Raw genomic sequence first — 16,553 nt, forward strand, 5'->3', positions numbered from 1 at the left:
CCGGAATATTCGGTCCTATGAACCCACATTTGGTCATCTTAGTACCGGATGAACCAGTTAACCAGTGAATTCATTAAATATACTAGTGCAGTGTTATTTAAACAAAGCCAGTCAAAGACAGCGGCGAAGCCTCGTGGGAGCTCAGGAGCCTCCCTCAGCCCAGTTCAGCTTCGTCAGCGGTTTCATGCACACCCACAGATATTTGGTGGCGTGTTATTTCGTGAAATGACAGCGCTAATATAGAATCCAGCCAAATTAGTGACTGTGTCTTCGCGAGATTGTTCACGGATTTCGTGGTGTTACATTTCGCGAGAGATTATCTACGAATTTTGTGGACTTTATTTCGCGAGGTCACTAATAATATTTAATACTTCTTGATAATATTAGAAGTTTCATAGAGGCTAATTAAGAGGCTATTATCAATAATTGTGTATATTATTTCTCCAAAATAGAGAATTATTTAATATATATTGCACTAGTGATCACAGTATAATATTTACTAATTGCCAACCCACAACAGGGTAGGATATGACTAGTTGAACTATTATTGTTCATCCTAGTCCCATTATTACAATAGTCAGTTGTACTATATTGAACAACCTAACACCATTAATGAATGGTCCAGACCCTATTTTGGGTGTAATTTTTATCAACTCGAGTTGAGTTGTATATATAATAATTTACTTATGATCATTACACCTTTGAGTGATTAATTAGTGTCTCTACCATCCTAGGGTGATATAGAAGAGCTAACCTAAAGGTACTTCCAGTGACACTGGTTTATCACTCAAATCATTAGTGTGGATGATTGTATATATATAATGTGTATTAATTTTAAGTGCTAACCTCTAGTAGAGGTAGGATTATTGCCTAGTGAGTGCAGAATTTACCCTAGGCTACCATTAGTGTTTGTTCAGTATTATGAGCAGCCCAAGTACAAGTCCCACAAGGCTTCACCAACGAGCCAGGATGGATAATGCAGGGAGAATGAAAAGAACCCTTGCAGGTCTTAAAGGCCACTTAACAAGACAGATCAAGAAATGTGAAGATTTGTCACAACAATCTCAAGTTGATTATGCTGACCTGGAAAGCTATTATCAAGCAGCTGCAGGTATATTTGAGCAAATCAAATGCCAAATGGCTGTCCTTGTGGGGACAGACTACTACCATCAATTCATTGGTAGCCCTACTAAATATCAGGGTATAACCATGTTAAACTCTGCAGGAGGTAAATTACTCTCAGGCCCAGTATCAAGCCTGAGGAGACCTATGCCTGCAGATAAACAATACCAGTAGAAATCTAATTTTGTCAGCTGATTATATTTCTCCAGTAGCATTATACTAAGGAGATTACAGCTGACTATAGTAACAGAGGTTGATGTTAGTATCATTTAAAGCTGGAGATGAGTTCATGAGGCTTCAGTGGCAAATCAGTGAACAGTAGCCTAAAACAGCTACAAGTCACTGCGACCAATGTCACTGAACCCACTGCAGTCTCAGAACCATACTTTACTTTAATGATGAGCTATTCAATCTTCTGAATCAATTAACTAAATTAAACCCCAATAAATCTGATGACTGATTTGATACATTTATTATTTAATCAAGATGTATTCCATGGGCCTCAGTGTTTATATATCAGTGACCAGTTACCTGAAGAAACTTCAAGTTATATCTAATGTCACTGATCTCACTGCAGTCCCTGAATCATACTTGACTGTAGTACTTGATCACATTCAGTCTTCTGGGTTAAATAATAAGTAATTAGGCTTGAATATTAGCCTTTCAAGAGTTGACAGGGAAATGAAATCGCATTAGACTTCTAACCCTTGCAACTCTAGTACGGGACATCCGTCCTGTACGAACAGACGCACAAATGTGTGATTACTAACTACTAACATCAAATTAATCTAATAATTCGAAGGAGGAGTATCGGTGTTCGTCTGTTCTAATTAGGACTTCGACCCGTGAGCAGCCCCCTGGGGAATTATGTCGGAAAATCCGACACCATTTAATATATCATACAGACAGATAATATTTGCTGCTGTATTACCAACAAGTTACCCATAGAAAACGTAACTTGTAGTGGAATTACCGTCTAAAGAAAACGGGATATCATCACCACATACTATTATAATTCACCACCTATTATGGTGGGAATTATTCTTAAATACATAAGTCTTTGGACTTTACCATCATAAAAACATCTTATATAAATTAACTTAATTATCAATATTAAAGTAGAGTAAATGTGACCCTTCTATCACGTTCTGAAATCTGGACAATGTAAGCCAGGGGTCAGAGTGGAGGAAGGAGGGCAGCCATTGTTGTGTCACCTCCGAGACGTGTGGAGCGAGTTCGGCTCCTATCATTCTGGACAATGTCGGCCAGTGACGTCAATAGAATGGAGTGTTAGATGCAGCCATTTATATTGAGACCAGAGGCTCACACGGGAGCAAATTCGGCTCCTGTTAATTTACTTGGACGTAGTGTTATGGAAACCAAAGGTACCATCTCCAACACGATGTCTACAATCAAGTTAAGTGTCTATCCGAAACCCGTTTATCATTCATTTATGGCCATTAATGTCAGGATATAGGGTGACCCGGTTAGATCTCGTGGAAGCCTCAAACTAAAGGTAATTAAGCCAGGTCTTCATGTTCCATGTACTGTTTTCTCTGATATACTTGTCATATATAGGTATCTGGCTTCACAGCTAGCGCACTTTTGACAGGTCAAGACGAGGATGCAAGATTATGTGCACCAGTTACTGGGTGATGGAAGCTACCTCAAAGAGGATAATTTGGTGTCTACACCCTAGTTATACCTGGTGGACTAACCTGCTGTACTATAAGATAAGGAACCTCATCAATGTATGTAGCTATTACTGTAGTTTGATTGGCTGCATATATATTAATTTAATAACCCCCCCTAATGTGTAGAGGATCGATTTGTGAGATTATGAGATTATTGCAGAAATACAGTCCACTTATCATTATACAAATTGCTATCGAAGTATATAAATTAACGTAAATATAAATTCATATAAATTAAATAAATATAAATCTCACAGGTCGGTTCCCACAATGACCATCTGTGTCTCACAAAAGGAAAATGTGACATAGAATCAGAACAACCGTTAGATGAGCAGAATCCTAACAAATCGAGCAGCATATCAAAACAAAAGATAACAAGCCGAGATAAAGCGAGCAGAATCCGGCCTAAGATTGAAGTAGAGAGATAGACTGTGAGCTCATCTCTACCCTCACATGTTAATGATCAACCTGTCCTCTTAAAAAATAACGTAGCTTTTGGCCATTTGCCCGAATGGCCGAAAGTGGACGTAATTTGAAAATGAAAAAAAAAAAAAATAAAAAAAAAAATGGGATTTCTTTTTCAGCAACAGTAAGTTAAGGGTCCTCTGATAGGTGGGCAGGAAATTCTCATAAAATTTCAAATTTTTATGAAAAATGTTAATTGAAAGTTTCCTCTTCTAACCATTCCGAGTAAGCCGGACGACTCAAACAGAAAACGGAAGAGTACGTCACTTTTGTGAGTCGATTTCATTTCAAATTACGTCCAGTTTTGGCCATAGCCGCGCATACGAGCCAAAAGTGACGTTATTAAGAGGACCCTCATCTCCATTGGTCAAACGTGCAGGATGATGGAGGTGCGGCACCAGAAGATCTTCACTCATCATGTAAGGTGACACAGAGCTCAGAGGCCGCCATCTTTTGCTCTCTGCCATCTTCTTGTTTATATTGGACGCTGATACACTGGACGCTGCTACACTGGACGCTGCTACACTGGACGCTGCTACACTGGACGCTGCTACACTGGACGCTGCTACACTGGACGCTGCTACACCGGACGCTGCTACACCGGACGCTGCTACACTGGTCGCTGCTACACTGGACGCTGCTACACTGGACGCTGCTACACTGGACGCTGCTACACTGGACGCTGCTACACTGGACGCTGATACACTGGACGCTGCTACACTGGACGCTGCTACACTGGACGCTGCTACACTGGACGCTGCTACACTGGACGCTGCTACACTGGACGCTGATACACTGGACGCTGCTACACTGGACGCTGCTACACTGGACGCTGCTACACTGGACGCTGCTACACTGGACGCTGCTACACTGGACGCTGCTACACTGGACGCTGCTACACTGGACGCTGCTACACCGGACGCTGCTACACCGGACGCTGATACACCGGACGCTGCTACACTGGACGCTGCTACACCGGACGCTGCTACACCGGACGCTGATACACTGGACGCTGCTACACTGGTCGCTGCTACACTGGTCGCTGCTACACTGGACGCTGCTACACTGGTCGCTGCTACACTGGTCGCTGCTACACTGGACGCTGCTACACTGGTCGCTGCTACACTGGTCGCTGTTACACTGGTCGCTGCTACACCGGACGCTGTTACACTGGACGCTGCTACACTGGACGCTGCTACACTTGACGCTGCTACACTGGTCGCTGCTACACTGGACGCTGCTACACTGGTCGCTGCTATACTGGACGCTGCTACACTGGTCGCTGCTACACTGGTCGCTGCTACACTGGTCGCTGCTACACTGGTCGCTGCTACACTGGTCGCTGCTACACTGGTCGCTGCTACACTGGACGCTGCTACACTGGTCGCTGCTACACTGGACGCTGCTACACTGGTCGCTGCTACACTGGACGCTGCTACACTGGTCGCTGCTACACTGGACGCTGCTACACTGGTCGCTGCTACACTGGTCGCTGCTACACTGGACGCTGCTACACTGGTCGCTGTTACACTGGTCGCTGCTACACTGGACGCTGCTACACTGGTCGCTGCTACACTGGTCGCTGCTACACTGGTCGCTGCTACACTGGACGCTGCTACACTGGTCGCTGCTACACTGGACGCTGCTACACTGGTCGCTGCTACACTGGACGCTGCTACACTGGTCGCTGCTACACTGGACGCTGCTACACTGGTCGCTGCTACACTGGTCGCTGCTACACTGGACGCTGCTACACTGGACGCTGCTACACTGGTCGCTGCTACACTGGTCGCTGCTACACTGGTCGCTGCTACACTGGACGCTGCTACACTGGACGCTGCTACACTGGACGCTGCTACACTGGTCGCTGCTACACTGGACGCTGCTACACTGGACGCTGCTACACTGGACGCTGCTACACTGGTCGCTGCTACACCGGACGCTGTTACACTGGACGCTGCTACACTGGACGCTGCTACACTTGACGCTGCTACACTGGTCGCTGCTACACTGGACGCTGCTACACTGGTCGCTGCTATACTGGACGCTGCTACACTGGTCGCTGCTACACTGGTCGCTGCTACACTGGTCGCTGCTACACTGGTCGCTGCTACACTGGTCGCTGCTACACTGGTCGCTGCTACACTGGACGCTGCTACACTGGTCGCTGCTACACTGGACGCTGCTACACTGGTCGCTGCTACACTGGACGCTGCTACACTGGTCGCTGCTACACTGGTCGCTGCTACACTGGACGCTGCTACACTGGTCGCTGTTACACTGGTCGCTGCTACACTGGACGCTGCTACACTGGTCGCTGCTACACTGGTCGCTGCTACACTGGTCGCTGCTACACTGGACGCTGCTACACTGGTCGCTGCTACACTGGACGCTGCTACACTGGTCGCTGCTACACTGGACGCTGTTACACTGGTCGCTGCTACACTGGACGCTGCTACACTGGTCGCTGCTACACTGGTCGCTGCTACACTGGACGCTGCTACACTGGACGCTGCTACACTGGTCGCTGCTACACTGGTCGCTGCTACACTGGTCGCTGCTACACTGGACGCTGCTACACTGGACGCTGCTACACTGGACGCTGCTACACTGGTCGCTGCTACACTGGACGCTGCTACACTGGACGCTGCTACACTGGACGCTGCTACACTGGTCGCTGCTACACTGGTCGCTGCTACACTGGTCGCTGCTACACTGGACGCTGCTACACTGGACGCTGCTACACTGGTCGCTGCTACACTGGTCGCTGCTACACTGGACGCTGCTACACTGGACGCTGCTACACTGGACGCTGCTACACTGGACGCTGCTACACTGGTCGCTGCTACACTGGTCGCTGCTACACTGGTCGCTGCTACACTGGTCTCTGCTACACTGGTCGCTGCTACACTGGTCGCTGCTACACTGGACGCTGCTACACTGGTCGCTGCTTGGCTTACAATACCTAACTCCAACGGATCAAGTTTCTGAACAAAGTTGACGCTAATAGAGACCGAAACTTTGGCCCATGCGAAATAGATCGACCCAATTAAACTCCAAATAGACCAAATTAAAGCCAGAACAACTCCAAAGAAAATAGTGATGAAAATCAGGACCAAATAAAGCCAAATGGCAGCTCAGGCCAGGGCGAACCAATTTAAGCAGAGAAACTTTCAGTTCCCAGTGATGCCCATTAGGGAGATTAGCCGTGTTTGTTGCAGATCATTCCTGCCTGATGGCAGACTGTTCCTGCCTGATGGCAGGACTAGTCCTGCCTGATGACAGGCTGCACTCATTGCAATATCATGTGTGAATGCACGATGGGCCACCACTTAATATGGATTATCCAGTTGCATGCAAATTGCATCGTGCACGGGGTTCACTTGAGCATCTAATATAATCAATGTGTGTTAACGTTTGGTGTGCTAGCAATGTTAGGATGTTAGGTTAGTGTGTTAGAAGTTGTTCATATGTTAGATGTGTGTGTTTACAATGTGGCAGGATGTCAGAACAGTTACAAACGTTCGTCTTATTACTTAAGGAAGATCTTGTTAATTAGTAAAGGTAGCAAAGATGGAACACTGTTTGTGATGTATTTGGCGAAAGCTGTGTGTCAGCAAGACTCACAAGGGTGTGGTCACTCTCACCAAGACTCACAAGGGTGTGGTCACTCTCACCAAGACTCACAAGGGTGTGGTCACTCTCACCAAGACTCACAAGGGTGTGGTCACTCTCACCAAGACTCACAAGGGTGTGGTCACTCTCACCAAGACTCACAAGGGTGTGGTCACTCTCACCAAGACTCACAAGGGTGTGGTCACTCTCACCAAGACTCACAAGGGTGTGGACACACTCACCAAGACTCACAAGGGTGTGGTCACTCTCACCAAGACTCACAAGGGTGTGGTCACTCTCACCAAGACTCACAAGGGTGTGGTCACTCTCACCAAGACTCACAAGGGTGTGGACACACTCACCAAGACTCACAAGGGTGTGGACACATTCACTAAGACTCACAAGGGTGTGGTCACTCTCACCAAGACTCACAAGGGTGTGGACACACTCACCAAGACTCACAAGGGTGTGGACACACTCACCAAGACTCACAAGGGTGTGGACACTCTCACCAAGACTCACAAGGGTGTGGTCACTGTCAGCAAGACTCACAAGGGTGTGGTCACTGTCAGCAAGACTCACAAGGGTGTGGTCACTGTCAGCAAGACTCACAAGGGTGTGGACACACTCACCAAGACTCACAAGGGTGTGGACACATTCACTAAGACTCACAAGGGTGTGGACACACTCACCAAGACTCACAAGGGTGTGGTCACTCTCACCAAGACTCACAAGGGTGTGGTCACTCTCACCAAGACTCACAAGGGTGTGGTCACTCTCACCAAGACTCACAAGGGTGTGGTCACTCTCACCAAGACTCACAAGGGTGTGGTCACTGTCACCAAGACTCACAAGGGTGTGGACACATTCACTAAGACTCACAAGGGTGTGGACACATTCACTAAGACTCACAAGGGTGTGGACACACTCACCAAGACTCACAAGGGTGTGGACACTCTCACCAAGACTCACAAGGGTGTGGTCACTGTCAGCAAGACTCACAAGGGTGTGGACACACTCACCAAGACTCACAAGGGTGTGGACACATTCACTAAGACTCACAAGGGTGTGGACACACTCACCAAGACTCACAAGGGTGTGGACACTCTCACCAAGACTCACAAGGGTGTGGTCACTGTCACCAAGACTCACAAGGGTGTGGACACTCTCACCAAGACTCACAAGGGTGTGGTCACTCTCACCAAGACTCACAAGGGTGTGGTCACTCTCACCAAGACTCACAAGGGTGTGGTCACTGTTGTTGGAACTTTCCAACACCCAAAAACTAAACCCTAATGCACTAATATAAATTTATAGTACTAAGAAATCTAATTTACTAACTCTACTAACCAGTAGCGTTGTACAACCCAATTCTAATTAATATGAGACGTAATACCGTCAAATTCTTTTTATAATTCCTGACTGCGATTTTTTTCGCCAGCCGCCCAGCTCTCACGACAAGAACTATGTATATATAAATCGAATTAAACCCAGTCTAACCTTGTTTAATTTATTAAGAGATGTATATTGGCAATTGATTTAATTCAATTCAGTAAATTATATCGGTGTTTATTGGTAAAGTTTTCCACAGTTGCAATCAGCTGATCCAGTAAACAAAAGTCATGAACTAAAATTCACCTACGTGAATTTATGTAATTTATCTAACGTCACTTAGGTTCAATGATATACACATCGGAAAATCGTCTGTTGTTACATAGAGTACGTTATTATGACGTAAAATAACGTCAGCAATGCTTCTATTTAATAGGAAATCAAAATAAAATATTGTGAATTATATCCCATCAAGTTTGTACCATCTGGCGCTAGGTGGCGCGCGGAGCTCTTGTGGGTGACTTCGCTGAGAGTGGAACCATATTGGATTCGTATCCCGCAGCTGACCATCCTTATCGTCTGTTTGTAGGAACATCCGTGCATTATGGGACCTCAGACTCAGCTGCCAGCTTCATCTTATTGTGGCCACCGCGTTCGGTGGGCTAAGTATCCCTAGAATACTTTGTTGTGGCCATGATTTAGTATTTCATTAGTGTGCCCTATCGTTATGCTGTATGAACATCAGAAAACACCCATAAATGTGTTTCCCATACCCAGTCCATTTCAATTTCAATGTGTATGCGCGTAAATATACACTCTTAGATAGATATTATATAAAATTTTGCAGCGAGGAGCTATCTATGAGAGAAGTATACCCCGTTCTGGATTAAACGGGTTACAGAGAGCTGTCTGGCGTATTCTACGTTCACTATTAGATAGCTAAGCTTCCAGTATATTAATAGCTCAGTAGTTAGCATACTAACCCCCTGCTTGGAATTTATTGCTGATTTATTCATGATACCATTTTCATATCTATGTTGTAAATAGTATCAACATTATGGAATTTACCCCCAAAAGATGTGCAATTTACCCCCAAAAGATCACTCCATAATATTTAGAAGTTTTACAGTCCACTTCTCTTAGTTTATTTAGAATTAATTATTTATTCAAATGTTATATGAGATTAAATGCTGGAGATAATATCCACACACCTGTCACTAAGACACTCAAGCGTGTGGTCCCTGTCACTAAGACACTCAAGCGTGTGGTCCCTGTCACCAAGACCCAGAAAGGTGTACACACTGCCACCATGACGCCTATTGGGTCTGTAAAGGTCAGGGGTCTTAAGAAAACTCTGACAAAGTCGCCTACAGATGTCCTAAGGACTTCTAACATATTCCCCGTGCTGGAAGATGAGTGCTGTACAGAGACTGCAGTTCTCTCGAAAGTCAAGGCAACGAAGGGAGCGCCAGTCCTCAAGCTGATCACAAAGTATAGAAAGTAGCTAAGCTAATTTTGTCTGTGGGAGATTCCCAGGTGAGGTATTTTTAAAGAACTTTTTGTGACAGAGATAGGGGGGAACAGGTTAAGGGTTTGCTATCCGGGAGCAGGAATTGGTGATATTGTTAACAACATGAGTGATATTATGGCTGGAAATGGGAACAAACCCATTATTTGTATCTGTGCAGGTGGAAATGATGTTGGACGAGTTAGGAGTGAGGAACTGATACTGAGGTTTAAGACAGCCATAGAATTAGTTAGGAGCAAGGGAGGAATCCCCATCATGTGTGGCATTCTTCCAAGAAAGGCAGTTGGAAATGAATGGTTGTCGAGGGCACTTGTTGTCAGTTGCCTACTGGACACATATTGTAAATCAAATGCAATATCATTCATTGATAACTGGGAACACTTCTATGGAAGGAATGACATGTATGCTCGGGATGAAGCTCATTTATCTAGGACTGGAGTTGTTGCTGTTGTCAACTCGTTGGAACCTGTGGTTGAAGGGGTTTGAGTTTAAATTGTTAGTATATAGTCATATAAGAATTGATATGGAGTAAGGAGACAATAAAAGTGTGTGTTAGTGGGGGAAAACTTGCAAAATGATCAGGGACAGAGAAGGGTCTCAAAATAACAAGTCACTTAAGGTATATTACATGAACATCAGGAGTCAAAGAAACAAAATATACGATTTAAATTATTTTTTCTAGGGCACAGAAACAATAGATCTTATTGCATCGTAACATGGATGAATGTAGAAAATAGAGATCTATTAGCTAAATATCAAATTAATGGATTTAAACTATTTCACACTGATATATGAGACGAGGAGGGAGAGTGGCCATATATGTTAGGGAAAATTTGAAATGTAGTCTAAACGAGGGAATCAAAACTGCGCCACACACACAAACTATTTGGCTAGAATTAAAGATAAAACTCTTATAATAGGAGTTATATACAGACCACCATACATAGACAGATTGGAAGCAAAACCCTATGGGATGAAATGTGTAGAGCATCTAGGTCAAACACCTTTTGTGTCTTGGGTGTCTTAATAAACTGGCTTAACAGAACAGGGAATAATGAAGCAGAAGATTTTCTAGAATTGGCGATTGCTTTCTTAAGCAACACGTTAAGGAACCAACGCGTGAAAAAAATATTTTACACTGTGTTAACTAACAGAGAAACACAAATTAATGACATCGAAATAGGGAGTGAGCTAGGGAATAGTGATCATAAAGAAATCAGATTTAGCATAGAATGGAATGGATTTGTAGGAGAAAATTCTGTTAAAGTTCAGATTTTCGAAAAGCTGATTTTAATGGCTTAAGAAATTTTTGGGGTGAAATAGATTGTAAAGTCTTGGGCATGAGGGGTACCTCCACAGCGCATCACGTCTTGGAGCGAGACGTGAACCCAGCGATGGGTGATGTAAAAAGGGATTTCGATGTGGATTCAAAGTATAAATTAAGTAAAAAATGTTCTAAGCAAAGAACAGGAACGTAATATACCATAGAAATTGAATAGATCGAATAATAATGACCCCAAATATATAACAAAGTATCTGAAGAACCTTATAGGTAGAAAGAAAGCTTCATACAAAAGGATTAAAAATGGGGAAGTCAGTTTAGAACAAGAATTCTGCCAAATGGTTAGAAATGAAAAAAGAGAGATAAGGAAGGCAAAATGAAACTATGAAGTTCGTATAGCAGGGAAAGCAAAAACAAATCCTTGTTTTTTCAGTTATATCGAACAAAGATTAGGGAAAGGATAGGTCCATTAAAAACTGAGACAAGTCAGACAACTTATAATGAAAAAGAAATGAGTAGTATTTGTAATACATATTTTATCAGTATTTACTAGAGAGGAACTTAACATTATGCCTTCAGCCAAATAAGTCTATGTGGGTGGGGAAGAGGACAGGTTGACTAATTTAGCAGTTACCTGGGAGGAAGTTATTAAACAAATAGTGAAACTCAATCCAAACTAATCCCCAGGGCCGGACGATGTGTATGCCAGAGTGCTTAAGAATGCAAAGCCATTCTTTGGCTTATTCAAAAAAATGCGAGCCATTGTCTACCATATTTAATAAATCATTAAAGTCAGGCAAAGTGCCAGAGTCGTGGAAGGTTGCTAATGTGGTACCAATTTTTAAGAAAGGAGATCGATCACTTGCGTCAAACTATCGGCCAATTAGCCTAACGTCTATTGTGGGAAAGTTACTTAAATCGATAATTGCAAATACCATTCGTTTTCATCTTGAAAACATAAATTAATAAATGATTTACAACATGGTTTTACAAATGGACGTTCATCTTTAACAAAATTGCTATCATTTTATTTCAGCATAGTTGAGGCAGTTGACAGTGGTAAGGTTTGTGATGTTGTGTACCTTGATTTCGGCAAAACCTTTGATACAGTGCCACATGAAAGACTGATTACAAAAATAGAGGTTCATGGTATTGGGGGTGCTATATTACGTTGGATTAGGGCATGGCTATTCCAAAGGAAACAGAGAGTAAGTGTATATGGGGTTAAGTCAGAGAGGGAAAATGTAGGTGGAGTGCCTCAAGGCTCAGCCCTGGGACCACTGTTATCCATAATATATAAAAATGTTTTAGATTCAGGTTTGAGCTAACTCGTTGTTACAAAATTTACAAATTTGTCCATGATACAAAATTCGAGAGGGAAATAAACACGAAAAAACTCACTATCATTTCAAGAGATCTAAATAGGGTTGCACCATCCTCCTGTGCACCATCCTCCTGTGCACCATCCTCCTGTGCACCATCCTCCTGTGCACCACCATCCAGTGCACCACCGTCCTGTGCACAACCCTCCTATGCACTTTCCTTCCTGCGCACTGCTCTCCTGTGCACTGCCCTCCTGTGCATTACCATTCAGTCCACTGCCCTTCTATGCAGTACACTCCTGTGCACCACCACTCATCTCACCGTCTTCCTGTATACCAACATCCACCTCACCGTCCTACTGCGCAGTACACTCATATGCACCACCCTACAACACACCACCATCCAGCGCACCACCATCCAGCGCACCACCATCCAGCGCACCACCATCCATCACACCACCATCCATCACACCACCATCCAACACACCACCATCCATCACACCACCATCCAACACACCACCATCCATCACACCACCATCCAACACACCACCATCCATCACACCACCATCCATCACACCACCATCCAACACACCACCATCCATCACACCACCATCCATCACACCACCATCCATCACACCACCATCCATCACACCACCATCCAACACACCACCATCCAACACACCACCATCCATCACACCACCATCCATCACACCACCATCCATCACACCACCATCCATCACACCACCATCCATCACACCACCATCCATCACACCACCATCCAACACACCACCATCCATCACACCACCATCCATCACACCACCATCCAACACACCACCATCCAACACACCACCATCCATCACACCACTATCCTGCGCAACACCATCCATCTCACCGACCTCCTGCGCATCACAATCCAGCGCAAAAGGTTTGTAACCTGACTTCTTTCATGAATATCTTGCCAATGACCACCTCTTAATTCCCTAAATTTTAAGGACGTATCGGATGCCAGGACCATGAAGGCCTAAGCCTTCCATCAACAGTGTACCAGCACTGAGCTTGACGGAATGGCAGGAAAATACAAAATAAAACAAATTGCAGATTGAGCGCTTTGCATCTGTTACAAAGAGCTTCCAGCCGGATGCCTCGCAACTGTGTGATCGTGCAAAAGAAGATTTCAACACGGATTTTTCCCCGTATGTGTTGATGGTTTATTTAAAGCAGTCGGCTTCTAGCGGGGAACCACGCGCAGTATGGAGCATGTGTGGCCAGGGAAGGCTATTAAATAATCGGTGGGGATTGGTATGCACCATTTCCCTATTTCTGCAACGGTATTGCAATAGTGTAATTCCCAGCATGGCTGGTAGGCGGACGGCCGCCGCCCGAGTCTTGCTGCCTTGGGGGATAACACACTCCTCCTGTTTTATCCATATTAATAAAACACACACACAGACACACATATATATATATTATATATATATATATATATATATATATATATATATATATATATATATATTATATATATATATATATATATATATATATATATATATATATATATATATATATATATATATATTATTAAATATGACCGAAAAAGTAAGATTAATAATTCTAACACGAATTTTCTCAATCTTTCGTACATTTCGTACACTTTTTCGGTCATATTTAATAATATATGTCTACAGGAAAGACTGCTACCAAAATATACTAATATATATATATATATATATATATATATATATATATATATATATATATATATATATATATATATATATATATATATACACACACACACCAGATTGTGTGTGGGAATAGAACTGTTGGGACCAGTTATATTTCTAATATACGTAAGCGAAGTGTCGACATGAGTCGAATCATTTTTCTCCATTTTTGCGTTTGACGCGAAATTAATGAGACGATGAATTGAAAGAGTAGAAATCCATCATTCTGCTTGTAACTCATTGTGTATGTGTGTACTTTTCCCTAAATAATATTATCATTATCAGTTGCGACAGATGAGGACAGTAGGATCATCGAAAAGGACTTGAACAAGCTGCAGAGATGGTAGGAGAAATGGCTATTGGAGTTCAACACGAGCACGTGTAAAATTATGGAAATGGGACTAGGTGACAGGAGACCAAAAGTATAGTATTTAATGAAGGGGAACTGCCTAGCTGTGACGATTCGAGAAAGAGACCTGGGAGTGGACGTAACATCTAACTCCTGAGGCACATATAAATAGGATAACGTTAGCAGTGTACTCTACACTGGCAAAAGTTAGAACATCATTCAGAAATCTAAGTAAGGAGGCATTTAGGGAGCTTCACACTGCCGACGTGAGACCAGTCTTAGAGTATGCCGCGCCATCATGGAATCCCCATCTGTAGAAACACATAAGGAAACTGGAAAAGGTTCAGACGTTTGCGACGAGGGTTGTCCCAGAGTTACGAGGGATGAGATATGAAGAGCGCCTGAAGGAACTAAACCTTACGACACTAGAAAATACGAGAGAGCGGGGATATATGATAGAGACTTATAAAATAATAAGGGGGATTGACAGTGGAAATAGAGGAATTGTTCACACTGAATAACAACAGAAAAAGGGGACATGGGTGAAAGCTGGAAGCTCAGATTAGTCACAGAGATGTTAGTTATTTAGCGAAGAAGTGGGAAAATGTAATTAATAAAAGGAACAGTTTGTTGAAGCAAATTCTATTCACAATTTTAAAAGTAAATATGATAGGGAAATAGGAGAGGAGTCCATGCTGTATACAACCGGCGGCTAGACAGGGGGGATCCAAGAGCTCGATCACAATGGCATAAATAGGTGAACATAACTAGGTGAGAACACATTAATCAGTTACTGTAATGACAATTACTTGAGAAATACTTAAGGTTTCAACAGTTAATGTGGACACAATTACTGTAGAAACAGACAATGTTGCAACAATTACTGTAGCTTAATTATAGTTGCAACAACTTACAATTTATGTAACATAATTATTGTAATAATTACGGAAGTTAAATCATTTTAGGAACCATTACTGTAGATTAATGTAGAAACAGTTACTGTAGCTAAATTAATATAGAAACAATTATTGTTGCTTAATCATTCTAGCAACAATTATAGGTGCAAATCTGAAAAAAATTACGTAATTCAATTTATGTAACATAATTACTAACACAAAAGCGTATCTTTCAATGAATATTGTTGCAGTTGCTATAGGAGCAATTGCTGTTCCATAAAATTCAGTAACCTCAAATAATGTAGCAAGAATACAGAAAAAACAATTATTGTAACATCAACTACTGAGTCGGGGGGGGGGGGGGGGGGGGGGAGAAAGAGCCTAAGCTACTCTATCCCTTTGAGATGTAATTTTTCTTGTCTCAATAAACATACTTGAACTACTGAGTCCACATCAACTCTCTCTCACACAAACATTTTACAGCAAGTGTGGTAATGCAGCCTTAACATGTTGACTATCAAGAACTATTCCGGTCTGCTGCAAAATGAGTTGAGAGACTCTTCAACATGACGGATTTAACTGTTGATCGGGAACTGAAATTAGCAAATAGCTTTCAATAAAAAAAAAATTAATTAACAGGTTTGCCACAGCAGCTGTTTTTATTTTTTTTTATATAAATGACTATCACTCCAAAGGCTTTGTCACTTGAGCTGTTTGATATCGATAAAGCAATGAGTTCTGCTGTACAAAAACACACGAAAAAATTATACATACACCGATTTGCAATGTTCGTGTTGAAATGCAATTCATTTGTAAATGTGTTAGAATAAATGTGAGGTTACTGCTTCAGTTTCACCCCATAATGGTCTCAATTATTAATTTGCTTAATGATATGAAATGGGTTTCAATGGTTTGATTGAAACATGAAATTTCTAACATTATGAAATCAACAATTGTATATGGAAATGCAAATATGTTTTTCTTCGAATGTTTGCAAAAACTGAGAAATGACGATGATGAATGGCAACACACGTCATCAAAACGCCTGTCAAGACATCCCGTCTCTGTCTGTCTGTCTCTCCCACTTGCTCATCAATATATATCAAATTCTTCAAACTTGATCTGCCTCGACCCATTTCAATAATATCACGCCCCTTCCCGCCTCCATTCCCGAGCATAACGTGACAATGTCTTGACGAAAAGATAACAAATAAGCTAATT

General features: G+C 42.8%; 1 protein-coding gene across 1 annotated transcript; it reads left to right on the forward strand.

The window, feature by feature from the left end:
- The first annotated feature begins 3,327 nt into the window (after positions 1-3,327).
- Positions 3,328-8,192, forward strand: LOC138366609 (mucin-17-like). Its single transcript, XM_069327682.1, has 3 exons — positions 3,328-3,343; positions 3,715-6,164; positions 6,888-8,192. Exons 1-3 carry the CDS (start codon positions 3,328-3,330, stop codon positions 8,190-8,192), a joined length of 3,771 nt encoding a protein of 1,256 aa, XP_069183783.1.
- The last annotated feature ends 8,361 nt before the right edge of the window (positions 8,193-16,553 follow it).

Source organism: Procambarus clarkii, chromosome 2 (assembly GCF_040958095.1).
Source record: "Procambarus clarkii isolate CNS0578487 chromosome 2, FALCON_Pclarkii_2.0, whole genome shotgun sequence".
NCBI classification, from domain to species: domain Eukaryota; kingdom Metazoa; phylum Arthropoda; class Malacostraca; order Decapoda; family Cambaridae; genus Procambarus; species Procambarus clarkii.